Consider the following 15,430-nt stretch of genomic DNA (forward strand, 5'->3'; position numbering starts at 1 on the left):
AGTATTGTGGAGTAACTACAATGTTGTTGATCCGTCCTCAGTTTTCTTCTACCACAGCCATTTTACTCTGTAAATGTTTTAAAGCCATCATTGGCCTTATCGTGAAATCCCTGAGCAGTTTCCTTCTTATCCGGCAACAGAGTTAGGAAGGAAGCCTGTATATTTGTAGTGACTGGGCGTATTGATATACCATCCAAAGTGTAATTAATAACAAAACCATGCTCAAAGGAATATTTAATGTCTGTTTTGTTTTTTTACCCATCTACCAATAGGTGCCCTTTGTGAGGCATTGGAAAACCTCCCTGGTCTTCGTGGTTGAATCTGTGTTTGAAATTCACTGCTCGACTCAGGGACTTTACAGATAATTGTATGTGTGGGGGGTACAAAGACGAGGCAGTCAATAAAATATTATGTTAAACATGCGACTTATTATGTGACTTGTTCAGCACATTTTTACTCCTGAACCTATTTAGGCTTGAGGTAACAAAGGGGTTTCAATATTTTTTTTTACTTTTAATTTTGTAACTTGTAAAAAAATCTAAAAACATAGTTCCACTTTGAAATTATACACAAATCTCAATGTCATACATTTTAAATTCAGCCTGCAAAATAACAAAATGTGGAAAAAGTAAAGGGGTGTGTAATGTATTGTATTTTTGGATAAAATAGTCTGTATCTGGTTGTCCATGTAGAAGCCTGGAGCAGCTCGTCTGGGCAGGGCCACTGGTATGATCGTCCCACGTAGCCACACCTTCCATTCTTTATCCAATCAGAGCCCTGACCACGTCCAGGAGGAGGACGGATCACCAGAACAACGACGAATCACCATTGGTGAGGTCTACAGTACAGTGGGGGGAAAAGTATTTGATCCCCTGCTGATTTTGTACATTTGCCCACTGACAAAGAAATGATCAGTCTATAATTTTAATGGTAGTGTTATTTGAACAGTGAGAGACAGAATAACAACAAAACAAATCAGAAAAATGCATGTCAAAAATGTTATAAATTGATTTGCATTTTAAGGAGGTAAATAAGTATTTGACCCCTCTGCAAAACATGGCTTAGTACTTGGTGGCAAAACCCTTGTTGGCAATCACAGAGGTCAGACGTTTTATGTAGTTGGCCACCAGGTTTGCACACATCTCAGGAGGGATTTTGTCCCACTCCTCTTTGCAGATCTTCTCCAAGTCATTAAGGTTTCGAAGCTGACGTTTGGCAACTCGAACCTTCAGCTCCCTCCACAGATTTTCTATGGGATTAAGTTCTGGAGACTGGCTAGGCCACTCCAGGACCTTAATGTGCTTTTTCTTGAGCCACTCCTTTGTTGCCTTGGCCGTGTGTTTTGGGTCATTGTCATGCTGGAATACCCATCCACGACCCATTTTCAATGCCCTGGCTGAGGGAAGGAGGTTCTCACCCAAGATTTGACGGTACATGGCCCCGTCCATCATCCCGTTGATGCGGTGAAGTTGTCCTGTCCACTTAGCAGAAAAACACCCCAAAAGCATGTTTCCACCTCCATGTTTGACGGTGGGAATGGTGTTCTTGGGGACATAGGTAGCATTCCTCCTCCTCCAAACACGGAGAGTTGAGTTGATGCCAAAGAGCTCCATTTTGGTCTCATCTGACCACAACACTTTCACCCAGTTGTCCTCTGAATCACTCAGATGTTCATTGGCAAACTTCAGACGGGCATGTATATGTGCTTTCTTGAGCAGGATGTCAGTCCTTCACGGTGTAGTGTGTTACCAATTGTTTTCTTGGTGACTATGGTCCCAGCTGCCTTGGGATCATTGACAAGATCCTCCCGTGTAGTTCTGGGCTGATTCCTCACCATTCTCATGATCATTGCAACTCCACGAGGTGAGATCTTGCATGGAGCCCCAGGCCGAGGGAGATTGATAGTTATTTTGTGTTTCTTCCATTTGCGAATAATCGCACCAGCTGTTGTCACCTTCTCACCAAGCTGCTTAGCGATTGTCTTGTAGCCCATTCCAGCCTTGTGTAGGTCTACAATCTTGTCCCTGACATCCTTGGAGAGCTCTTTGGTCTTGGCCATGGTGGAGAGTTTGGAATCTGATTGATTGCTTCTGTGGACAGGTGTCTTTTATACAGGTAACAAACTGAGATTAGGAGCACTCCCTTTAAGAGTGTGCTCCTAATCTCAGCTCGTTACCTGTATAAAAGACACCTGGGAGCCAGAAATCTTTTTGATTGAGAGGGGGTCAAATACTTATTTCCCTCATTAAAATGCAAATCAATTTATAACAATTTTGACATGCGTTTTTCTGGATCTTTTGTTGTTATTCTCTCTCTCACTGTTCAAATAAACCTACCATTAAAATTATAGTCTGATCATTTGTTTGTCAGTGGGCAAACGTACAAAATCAGCAGGGGATCAAATACTTTTTTCCGTCACTTATGCAGTGTGTTATTGATTGCCAGATCTAGGGTTGGGTTTTGCACTTTTGGGACTATTCCATTGTTCCTGATGTGCCAGGCAAAATCAATCCTGCACAGCTAAAGTTTTTGAAAGAAAACAAATACTGATTGAACCCCAGGTTTTTGACATGATATCCTCCCTATAACTGCCCACATATTTGTGTTACACACCAGTCTACATGAAGTGTTACTGTAACTGATACCCTCTAAAAAAACTTCAAAGAGTGTATAGCACCTCACAACATTCCTGTCTTGTGACATGATTCTAAAAATGAACAGAGCTTTCTCCTCTCTCTCTCTCTCTCTCTTTCCTCTCACAGCGTCGTACACGCCACAGTCCAAAGACCAGAATGGAAACTTTCCAGAGAAGGTACAGTAAGACAGCCAATCAGACAAAATCAGGGCCTTCAGGGTGGCAACGACACGGAAACAGAAAGCTGCCGCAATTACAATTATAGAACACGATGTGTTTATATTTCAGAAAATACCACCTAATCTACTCAAAGCAACGACTCAGCAAATAGACTCAGAATCTCCGTCTCTGCACCCAGGTTTAGCCAAAAGGACATCCTATTCCCTGTTCAGAGCCCAAGGCCCTGGTCAAAAGTAGTGCCTAATGTTGGCAATTGGGAGAGACTGACAGGCCCAGGCTGATAGTGGTCAAGTTCCTGAGGTTCAAGGACAAGGTAGCTGTTCTGGAAAGAGCCAAGAACTTGAGAGGAACATATATCTTCCTCAATGAGGACTGTCCTGAAGCTGTGCCCCAGGAGAGGAAAGAACTGATCCCAGCCATGAAAGCTGCCAGAGGGAGTGGGGACATTGCTTACATCTGCTATGAGAGGCTCATTGTCCACCCTCCCTCCCAGAAGCCTGGAAGGGATGAGAGAGCCAAGCCTATGGGTTCGTGGCTTCAACCCCGCAACACACACACACACACACACACACACACACACACACACACACACACACCATTTGATTAATGGACTGCTGAATGTATATTTCTTTCTCTTGCTTTGTTTGCTCTTTTCCATATTATGTCTATTTCTGATAAATTACCCAGGAAAGGGCTGAAAATAGCCCATATTAATATATGTAGCCTTAGAAATAAGGTTCATGAAATCAATAACTTGCTAACATCAGATAACATTCACTTATTAACCATTTCTGACTCACTTAGATAATTCATTTGATGATACAGCAGTAGCAATACAAGGATATACAGTGCCTTGCAAAAGTATTCACCCCCTTGGCATTTTTCCTATTTTGTTGCATAACACTGTAATTTAAATTGTATTTATATTTGAATGTCATGTAATGGACATACACAAAAAGGTCCAAATTGGTGAAGTGAAATTAAAAATGTAAAAAATTACTTTTTTCAAAAAATTCTAATAAATAAAAAACGGAAAAGTAGTGCGTGAGTGAAATTTAAAAAATAACTTGTTTCAAAATAATTCTTAAAAATAAAAAATCGAAAAGTGGTGCATGCATATGTATTCACCCCTTTGCTATGAAGCCCCTAAATAAGATCTGGTCCAACCAATTACCTTCAGAAGTCACACATTACTTAAATAAAGTCCACCTGTGTGCAATCTAACTGTCACATGATCTGTCACATAATCTCAGTATATATACACCTGTGCTGAAAGGCGCCAGAGTCTGCAACACCACCAAGCAAGCGGCACTATAAAGACCAAGGAGCCCTCCAAACAGGTCAGGGACAACGTTGTGGAGAAGTACAGATCAGGATTCGGTTATAAGAAAACATCTGAAACTTTGAACATCCCATGGAGCACCATTAAATCCATTCTTAAAAAATTGAAAGAATATGGCACCACAACAAATCTGCCAAGAGAAGGCTGCCCGCTAAAACTCATGGAGAAGGCAAAGAGGGAATTAATCAGAGAGGAAACAAAGACACCAAATATAACCCTGAAGGAGCTGCAAAGCTCCACAGTGGAGATTGGAGTGTCTGTTCATAGGACAATTTAAGCTTTACGGAAGAGGGGCCGTTTGCCAAACATTTGCCGTTTACCAAACATTTGCAAACATGTTTGGTGTTTGCCAAAATGCATGTGGGAGACTCCTCAAACATATGGAAGAAGGTACTCAAGTCAGATGAGACTAAAATGTAGCTTTTTTGGGGGGCCATCAAGGAAAACGCCATCAAGGAAAACGCTATGTCAGGTGCAAACCCAACACCTCTCATCACCCCTCATCACCACACAGTGAAGCGTGGTGGTGGCAGCATCATGCTGTGGGGATGTTTTTCATCGGCAGGGACTGGGAAACTGGTCAGAATTGAAGGAATGATGGATGGCGCTAAATACAGGGAAATTCTTGAGGGAAACCTGTTTCAGTCTTCCAGAAATTTGAGACTGGGATGGAGGTTCACCTTCCAGCAGGACAATGACCCTAAGCATACTGCTAAAGCAACACTCGAGTGGTTTAAGGGGAAACATTTAAATGTCTTGGAATGGCCTAGTCAAAGCCCAGACCTCAGTCCAATTGAGAATCTGTGGTATGACTTTAAAGATTGCTGTACACCAGCGGAACCTATCCAACTTGAAGGAGCTGGAGTAGTTTTGCCTTGAAGAATGGGCAAAAATCCCAGTGACTAGATGTGCCAAGCTTATAGAGACATACCCCAAGAGACTTGCAGTTGTAATTTCTGCAAAAGGTGGCTCTACAAAGTATTAACTTTGGGGGGGTGAATAGTTATGCACACTCAAGTCTTTCGTTTTTTGTCTTATTTCTTGTTTGTTTCACAATTAAAAAAAATTGCATCTTCAAAGTGGTAAGCATGTTGTGTAAATCGAATGATACCAACCCCCAAAAAAATCTATTTTAATTCCAGGTTGTAAAGCAACAAAATAGGACAGATTCGAAGGGGGTGAATACTTTCGCAAGCCACTCTAACATCAATAGAAGGGGAGGGGGGTGTTGCTGTATATATTCAGAGCCATATCCATGTAATGCTTAGAGAATATCTTATGTCAAGTGTTATTGAAGTGTTGTGGTTAGAGGTTCACTTGGCACATCTAAAGCATTTTCTTTTGGGGTGTTGCTATAGGCCACCAAGTGCTAACAGTCAGTATCTAAATAATATGTGCGAAATACTTGATGGTGTATGTCATGTATACAGAGAGGTCTGCTTTCTTGGGGACCTGAATATTGACTGGTTTTCATCAAGCTGTCCATTCAAGAGGAAGCTTCTTACTGTAACCAGTGCCTGTAATCTGGTTCAGGTTATTAATCAACCTACAAGGGTGTTTACAAACACTACAGGAACAAGATCACCGACATGTATTGATCACATTTTTACTAATACTGTAGAACTTTATTCTAAAGCTGTATCTGTACCCATTGGATGCTGTGATATAGTGGCTATATCCAGGAAAGCCAAAGTTCCAACAGCTGGACCTAAAATTGTATATAAGAGATCATACAAAATATTTTAATGTGACTCTTAAGTGGATGATGTTAAAAATATTTGTTGGTCTGATGTGATTAATGAGGAGCATCCAGACACTGCACTAAAATGGATTTATGAAGTTTCTTCTACCAATTATTGATAAACATGCACATGTTAAGAAACTGACTGTTAGAACTGTAAAGGCTCCATGGATTGATGAGGAATCTACATTTACATGACATTTTAGTCATTTAGCAGATGCTCTTATCCAGAGCGACTTACAGTAGTGAATGCATACATTTCATACATTTTTTCTCTGTACTGGTCCCCCGTGGGAATCAAACCCACAACCCTGGTGTTGCAAACACCATGCTCTACCACCTAAGCCACTAGCTGTATTGTTGAAAGCTGTATTGTTGAAAGAGATGAGGCAAAGGGAGTGGCTAATAAATCTGGCTGCACATGTGACTGGCTGACTTACTGCAGGTTGAGAAATTATGTGACTAAATGTAAGAAGAAGAAGAAGAAGAAGAAACTGTATGTAACGACATATAGAATAAAGGAAATAAACGTATTAGTACTTTAAATGAAATTATAGGCAGAAAGACAAAAAGAAGAAACTGTATTATGAAGCCAAAATCAAGGATATAAAGAATGATGCAAAAAAAACTTTAGAGTACTTTAAATTAAATTATAGGCAAAAAGACATTCATCTCCATCTTTCATCGAATCAGATAGCTTATTCATCACATCAAATGGTTTTGTTGCCAATTATTTTAATGATTACTTCATTGGCAAAGTGAGCAAATTTAGGCAGGAAATAACAACAACAAACAGCGAGCTATCGTATTCATGCATAAAAAAAATTATGAAAGAAAGCATGGCAAGTTTGAATTTTGTGAAGTTATTGTGGGAGAGGTGGAAAAATTATCGATCAATAATCACAACCTCCTGGCATTGACAAGTTAGTTGGAAAGCTACTGAGGATGGTAGCTGACTCTATAGCCACTCCTATCTGTCGTATCTTTAATCTGAGCCTAGAGGAAAGTATTTGTCCTCGGGCCTGGAGGGAAGCCAAAGTAATTCTACTACCAAAGAGTGGTAAACTGGCCTTTACTGGTTCTAAGAGCAGACCTTTAAGCTTGCTGCAAACTGTTGGAAAAAATAGTGTATGACCAAATATAATGCTATTTCTCTGTAAACAAATTAACAACAGACTTTCATCATGCTTATAGAGAAGGGCACTCAACATGTACTGCACTGACACAAATGACTGATGATTGGTCAAAATAAATTGATAATAATAAGATTGTGGGAGCTGTATTGTTAGATTTCAGTGCAGCGTTTGATATTATTAACCATAACCTGTTTTTGAAAAAAACGAATGTGTTATGGCTTTTCAACCTCTGCTATATTGTGGATTCAGAGCTATCTATCTAACAGTGCTCAAAGGGTTTTCTTTAATGGAAGCTTCTCTAAGGTCAAACATTTAAAGTGTGGTGTACCGCAGGGCAGCTCTCTAGGCCCTCTACTCTTTTCGATTTTTACCAATGACCTGTCACTGGCATTCAGCAAAGCATGAATGCCATGTTTGCTGATGATTCAACCATATACGCATCAGCAACCACAGTCACTGAAACCCTTAACAAAGAGTTGCACTGGGTGGCCAGTAATAAACTGGTCCTGAACATCTCGAAATCTAAGAGCACTGTATTTGGTACAAATCATTCCTTGTTCTAGACCTCAGCCAAATCTAGTAATGAATGGTGTGGCTGTTGAACAAGTTGAGGAGACTACATTACTTGGCATTACCTTAGATTGTAAACTGTCATGGTCAAAACATATAGATTCAATGGTTGTAAAAATGGGGAGAGGTATGTCCGTAATAAAGAGATACTCTGCTTTTTTGACACCACACTCCAAAAAGCAAGTTCTGCTGGCTCTAGTTTTGTCTAGTCTTGATTATTGTTCAGTCGTGTGGTCCAGTTCTGCAAGGAAAGCTGCAGCTGGTCCAGAACAGAGCGGCATGTTTTGCTCTTCATTGTAATCAGAGGGCTGATATAAATACTACGCATGCCAGTCTCTCTTGGCTAAGAGTTGAGGAGAGACTGACTGTATCACTTCTTCTTTTTAGAAGAAACATTATTGTGTTGAAAATCCCAAATAGTTTGCATAGTCAATTTACACACAGCTCTGACACACACACTTATCCCACCAGACATGCCACCAGGGGTCTTTTCATAGTCCCCAAATCCAGAACAAATTCAAGAAAGCGTACAGTATTACATAGAGCCCTTATTGCATGGAACTTCCTTCCATCTCCTATTGCTCAAATAAACAGCAAACCTGGTTTCAAAAAACAGGTAAAGTAGCATCTCATGGCACAACGCCTCTCCCTTATTTGATCTAGATAGTTTGCTAGATGTGTATGCATTGATATGTAGGCTACGTGTGCCTTTAACATTTATTTATGTAGTTCTGTACTTGAGCTATTCTTGTCTATTGATGTTCTGTATCATGTCATGTTTCATGTTTTGTGTGGAAGAGTAGCAGTTGCTACTGGGGATCCTAATAAAATATCAAATACTTTGAAGAATCTCAAATATAACATATATTTTGATTTGTTTAACACTTTTTTTGGTTACTACATGATTCCATATGTGTTATTTCATAGTTTTGATATCTTCACTATTAGTCTACAATGTAGAAAACAGTAAAAAATATGTTTTTAAAAATTAAGAAAAACCCTTTCATGAGTCGGTGTTCAAAAACGTTTTCAGGAATCAAAATTGATAAATTGCAGTTACGCTCACGTCTTTGCATTCATGACGACCTACAGCATAATAGCAACTCACCCATTATTTTTCTCAATCACCTTCTGCACATAATGTAAAATATTATATATCAATTTGTACATCAGTGGAGGCTCCTCAGAGGAGGACAAGGAGTACTGTTTCTGTATGTGCTTAGGGATAAAGTGGCTGAAATACGATAAAGAAAAAATTGCCGATCGTGTAAAATGATGAAGTAATAGTTGTCCATTTCCTAAACGCTGCACCATTATATTGGACTGTAGGAGAAATTATATCACCAAGGTGCCAAAACCACACACTTCAACTCCTATGATCACACACACACACTCACGCATACACGCACACGCTCGCACACTCACACTTACACTCACACACACACACACACACACACACACACACACACACACACACACACACACACACACACACACACACACACACACACACACACACACACACACACACACTTCAACTAAGATTATATGCCTGGCCAAGTCTGCTGCTGGAAACAGGTGTTCCACTGCAGGCCAAATCACAATCAATTTTAATGTCAGAGAACACATTAAAAAATTGGTATTTTCCCTATTCTATCAAAGGAGGCTCTGTATTGACCTTGGATCCCTCGTCTGAACAAACATTAATAACGCCCTCCTAGTGAAGGTTGTGTAGATCGGTAGACGAACTGCAAGGTAACAACGTAATTTATAGGATTGTACATTAGAACACAGACATACTACACATCATTATGAAATAGGAAATTGATTAAAAAATTGACCTTTATGTTCGTGTGTGTGTGTGTGTGTGGCACAGGACTCAGACAGACAGGGAGCTAAACCTCTTGGAGAGTTCAACACTGAAGAAGTCTGCCAATGGTTCAGCAGCATCGGCCTGCACAAATGCCTTACTTACATCAGAGGTAACACACACACACACACACACACACAAATTATTATGTTATATCTGTATATAATTCATTATTGTGTTTTTGTACTACTTTTTTCACATGGGCTAAGACTAAGACTAAAGCTAAATTAATATTCAACAGTGTGCAGGTTGTCTATTCTTAAAAAAAATCCTCTCTCTCCTCCTCCTCCCTCCTCCTCTCTCCTCTCTCCTCCTCCTCCTCCTTCACTCTCTCCTCTTCCTCCCCCTCCTCCTCTCTCCTCCTCCCCCTCCTCCTCTCTCTCCTCTTCCTCCCCCTCCTCCTCTCTCTCCTCCTCCCACTCCTCCACTCTCTCCTCTTCCTCCCCATCCTCATTCTCCCCCTCCTCCACATCCTCCTCTCTCTTCTTCCCTATCCTCCCATCCCTCTCCTCTTCCTCACCCTCCTCCTCTCTCTCCTCTTCCTCCCCTCCTCCTCTCTCTCCTCCTCCTCTCTCTCCTCCTCCTCTCTCTCCTCTCTCTCCTCCTCCCCTCCTCCTCTCCTCCTCCCCCTCCTCCTCTCTCTCCTCTTCCTCCCCCTCCTCCACTCTCTCCTCTTCCTCCCCCTCCTACTCTCCTCTCTCTCTTCCTCCCCCTCCTCCTCTCCTCTCTCCTCCTCCTCTCCCTCCTCCTCTCTCTCCTCTTCCTCCCCTCCTCCTCTCTCTCTCTCTCTCCTCCTCCCCTCCTCCTCTCTCTCCTCTTCCTCCCCCTTCTCCTCTCTCTCCTCCTCCCTCCTCGTCTCTCTCCTCCTCTCTCCTCCCATCCCCCTCCCCTCCTCTCTCTCCTCTTCCTCCCCCTCCTCCTCTCTCTCCTCCTTCTCTGTCTTCTCCCCTATCCTCCCATCCCTCTCCTCTCTTTCCTCTTCCTCCCCCTCCTCTCTCTCCTCCTCCTCCCCCTCTCTCTCCTCTTCCTCCTCATCTCTCCTCCTCTCTCCTCCTCCTCCTCCCCCTCCTCCTCTCTCTCCTCTTCCTCCTCTCTCCTCCTCCTCCTCCTCCTCTCTCTTCTCCCCTATCCTCCCATCCCTCTCCTCTCCCATCTCTATTGCATAATCTCTTGTTCTTTTATCTTCCCAAAACATTCCATGCTGACTTTGCCAATTTGCCTCATTCTCCCCCTCCTCCACATCCTCCTCTCTCTTCTTCCCTATCCTCCCATCCCTCTCCTCTTCCTCACCCTCCTCCTCTCTCTCCTCTCCTCCTCTCTCTCCTCCTCCTCTCTCTCTCCTCCTCCCCCTCCTCCTCTCTCTCCTCCTCCCCTCCCCTCCTCCTCTCTCCTCCTCCCCCTCCTCCTCTCTCTCCTCTTCCTCCCCCTCCTCCACTCTCTCCTCTTCCTCCCCCTCCTACTCTCCTCCTCTCTCTCCTCCTCCCCCTCCTCCTCTCCTCTCTCCTCCTCCTCCCCCTCCTCCTCTCTCTCCTCTTCCTCCCCCTCCTCCTCCTCTCTCTCTCTCTCCTCCTCCCCTCCTCCTCCTCTCTCCTCTTCCTCCCCCTTCTCCTCTCTCTCCTCCTCCCTCCTCGTCTCTCTCCTCCTCTCTCCTCCCATCCCCCCTCCCCTCCTCTCTCTCCTCTTCCTCCCCCTCCTCCTCTCTCTCCTCCTTCTCTGTCTTCTCCCCTATCCTCCCATCCCTCTCCTCTCTCTCCTCTTCCTCCTCCTCCCCTCTCTCTCCTCCTCCTCCCCCTCTCTCTCCTCTTCCTCCTCATCTCTCCTCCTCTCTCCTCCTCCTCCTCCCTCCTCCTCTCTCTCCTCTTCCTCCTCTCTCCTCCTCCTCCTCCTCCTCTCTCTTCTCCCCTATCCTCCCATCCCTCTCCTCTCCCATCTCTATTGCATAATCTCTTGTTCTTTTATCTTCCCAAAACATTCCATGCTGACTTTGCCAATTTGCTTATCTTAAAACATATTTTTCTACAACATAGATTCACTTTTTTCTCAGACCATAATTACATCCTTTTTAGGAAATGTATGTATGTTGAATTAATGATTTTTCTCTACAGGTTCTAGATCTTTTTGAAAATGTATGGAAGATGTCATTGTAAAAGTATTAACTTGTAAATGGTCATGCAAGGTTTCATTCTGACTGTTTTCTCAGTTCTATGTGGTCTGTTGTGGGTTCCATATTTGAGGGAGCTGAAGATTTGTTTGGGACTGTTTTGGGTTTCCATTGGGACAGGTTTGGGGTTCTATGAGGGCTGTTTGGGGGGTTCCATGGGGGCTGATCTCTGATCTCTGTCTGTTCCTGACCCTTGACCCCTGACAGAGGCAGAGCTGTGTGGAACTGATATAGCCTCAATAGACCTGACTACCCTGGAGGTCCTTCACATCTCCAGTCTGGAGGAGAGAGAGCAGCTCCTATCAGCTGTATACAGAGAGCTACACCCACCCAGCACCACCTCACGGAAACTGGACTCCTTGTTGGGTATGATCAATTAATCAGCCGATCAATCGATCAATCAATCTGTCATCACTTCTAACCCCGGGTAGAAGGTAGCCAAGCGTTTAGATCAATGGGCCAGTAACCGAAAGGTGGCTGGTTCAAATACCTGAGCCGACAAGGTGAAACATCTGCTGATGTGCCCTTGAGCAAGGCACTTAAACTTAATTTGCTCCATGGGTTCTGTACTACTATGGCTGACCCTGTAAAACAACACATTACACTGCACCTATCATACTACTACGACTGACCCTGTAAAACAACACCTATCATACTACTATGACTGACCCTGTAAAACAACACCTATCATATTACTATGGCTGACCCTGTAAAACAACACCTAACATACTACTATGGCTGACCCTGTACAACAACACCTATCATATTACTGTGGCTGACCCTGTAAAACAACACTTATCATACTACTACGGCTGACCCTGTAAAACAACACATTACACTGCACCTATCATACTACTATGGCTGACCCTGTAAAACAACACCTATCATACTAATATGGCTGACATTGTACAACAACACCAATCATACTACTATGGCTGACCCTGTAAAACAACACATTACACTGCACCTATCGTACTACTATGGCTGACCCTGTAAAACAACACCTATCATACTACTATGGCTGACCCTGTAAAACAACACATTACACTGCACCTATCGAACTACTATGACTGACCCTGTAAAATAACACCTATCATACTACTATGGCTGACCCTGTAAAACAACACATTACACTGCACCTATCATACTACTATGGCTGACCCTGTAAAACAACACCTATCATATTACTATGGCTGACCCTGTAAAACAACACCTATCATACTGCTATGGCTGACCCTGTACAACAACACATTACACTGCACCTATCATACTACTATGGCTGACCCTGTACAACAACACCTATCATACTACTATGGCTGACCCTGTAAAACAACACCTATCATACTACTATGGCTGACCCTGTAAAACAACACCTATCATACTACTATGACTGACCCTGTAAAACAACACATTACACTGCACCTATCATACTACTATGGCTGACCCTGTAAAACAACACTTATCATACTACTATTGCTGACCCTGTAAAACAACACATTACACTGCAGCTATCCAGTGTATGTGACACTTTTTGGGGGGGTTAATCAATCAGACGATCCATCTATCTATCAATCTATCTGCCGATCAGTCAACCAACCCATCAATCAATCACATCTTTCCCTTTATTGTTGAATGTGTCATCTCAACATGTACGGCATTCATAAGTAATAAAAATAATAATTGATTGGATTTATATAGTCTTTTTCCAGATTATCAAAGCACTTTTCAATGTTACTCCGCCAATCCTCCTTCAAGTAGCTAGCTGTTTTCTGTCCTCGTAGAAACCTTTGGTCCTAACAACATACAGAAATTCACAGCAGCATTGGTGACCATGAGCCAATCAAAGTCCTCCCAGCGTGTAAGCTGCCTTAACATGAATCAAAAGAAATCCTTTAAATTCAGGTATGTATGCTTAGCTATTCTCAGTACTGACCCATCATTCTATTACGGTCTATATTCTGTTCTATATTCTATTCTATTCTGTTCTGTTCTATATTCAATTCTGTTCTATATTCAATTCTGTTCTATATTCTATTCTTTTCTATATTGTATTCTGTTCTATATTCTATTCTGTTCTGTTCTATATTCTGTTCTGTTCTATATTCTATTCTATTCTATATTCTGTTTTATATTCTATTCTGTTCTATATTCTATTCTATTCAGTTCTATATTCTATTCTGCTCTATTCTATTCAGTTCTATATTATATTCTGTTCTTTTCTAAATTCAATTCTGTTCTATATTCTATTCTATTATGTTCTGTTCTATATTCTGTTCTGTTCTATATTCTATTCTGTTCTATATTCTATTCTGTTCTGTTCTATACTCTATTCTGGTCTATATTCTATTCTATATTCTATTCTGTTCTATATTCTATTCTGTTCTATATTCTATTCTATTCTGTTCTATATTCTGTTCTGTTTTATTGTAACGGCTGTCTTCGTCCTCAGACAAAACAGAGAAGTCATCGTCTGAGAAAGTGGACCAATACGCAGCGGAGTTAGTGTTCATCTTTGTATTTAATTACGGCAAGAACACTATACAAAACCAAAACAAGGAAACCGACAGCCAAACAGTCCTGTCAGGTGCAAAACACTAAACAGAAACAATCCCCCACAAAACCCAAAGGAAACACCTGCTCCTTATGTGTGACTCCCAATCAACAACAACGAACTTCAGCTGTGCCTGATTGGGAGCCACACACAGCCCAAAACAAAGAAATACAAAAACCTAGAAAAAGAACATAGAACGCCCACCCAATGTAAAACCCTGGCCTAACCAAAATAAAGAACAAAAACCCCTCTCTATGGCCAGGGCGTTACATTTATATTATATTCTGTTCTATATTCTATTCTGCTCTATATTCTATTCTATTCTATTCTGTTCTATATTCAGTTCTGTTCTGTATTATATTCTATTCTGTTCTATATTCTGTTCTATATTCTATTCTGTTCTATATTCTATTCTGTTCTATATTCTATTCTATTCTATTTTCTGTTCTATATTCTATTCTGTTCTATATTCTATTCTGTTCTGTTCTATATTCTATTCTATTCTGTTCTATATTCTATTCTATTCTATATTCTATTCTGTTCTATATTCTGTTCTGTTCTATACTGTCAGTATGACCTGAGTGAGTATTTTTATTTTCTCCCTGTAATAGATGCAAAAGCCCTAACCCTATGAACCAGAGGACCTCTCTGCTGATGGAGATCACCATACATGGTTTCTTGATATTAAATCTGTTAAGAATCAATGTGTGCATTACTTCTATGTATCTCAGGACTGGTGATTTTACTGGCACTATAACTTGCACATACAACTAGCTAGTGATTCCATATGGACTGCCCCTGATCATAATGTCATGGTGTGTGATTCAGCGTCAGTGCAGATAGTCCACCTGCGGACCCCCAGAGAGACCACGGTGGGGAAGGTGATGGAGTCCTGTCTAAGGATGCTAGGAATGACAGAGGACAAGGAACTCTTCAGCCTCACAGACAAACCAGGTCTGTGTTAACCACTCATAGTATGAAAGATGGACTGACTGGCTGGCTGGCTGGCTGAATGGCTGGCTGGCTGGCTGACTGACTGACTGACTGGCTGACTGGCTGAATGGCTGACGGCTGGCTGACTGACTGGCTGACTGACTGGCTGGCTGACTGACTGGCTGAATGGCTGAATGACTGACTGGCTGACTGACTGGCTGACTGACTGGCTCACAGGCTGAATGGCTAAGACTGACGGGCTGAATGACTGGCTCACAGGCTGAGATGGACAGGCTGGCTGGCTGACTGGC

The 15,430-nt window shown here is 42.0% G+C and overlaps 1 protein-coding gene across 1 annotated transcript in view; it reads left to right on the top strand.

The window, feature by feature from the left end:
• The first annotated feature begins 332 nt into the window (after positions 1–332).
• LOC106591840 (uncharacterized) overlaps positions 333–15,430 on the top strand; it is a 41,107-nt gene continuing 26,009 nt past the window's right edge. Inside the window, exons 1-7 of the mRNA XM_045702283.1 lie at positions 333–831; positions 2,763–2,812; positions 9,481–9,586; positions 11,843–12,001; positions 13,417–13,537; positions 14,798–14,859; positions 15,015–15,140. Of these exons, the coding sequence (XP_045558239.1) occupies positions 729–831; positions 2,763–2,812; positions 9,481–9,586; positions 11,843–12,001; positions 13,417–13,537; positions 14,798–14,859; positions 15,015–15,140 (727 nt within the window). The 5' untranslated portion in view covers positions 333–728. The remainder of the gene's footprint in view (positions 832–2,762; positions 2,813–9,480; positions 9,587–11,842; positions 12,002–13,416; positions 13,538–14,797; positions 14,860–15,014; positions 15,141–15,430) is intronic.

This window comes from Salmo salar, chromosome ssa19, assembly GCF_905237065.1.
Source record: "Salmo salar chromosome ssa19, Ssal_v3.1, whole genome shotgun sequence".
In the NCBI taxonomy this organism is placed as follows: domain Eukaryota; kingdom Metazoa; phylum Chordata; class Actinopteri; order Salmoniformes; family Salmonidae; genus Salmo; species Salmo salar.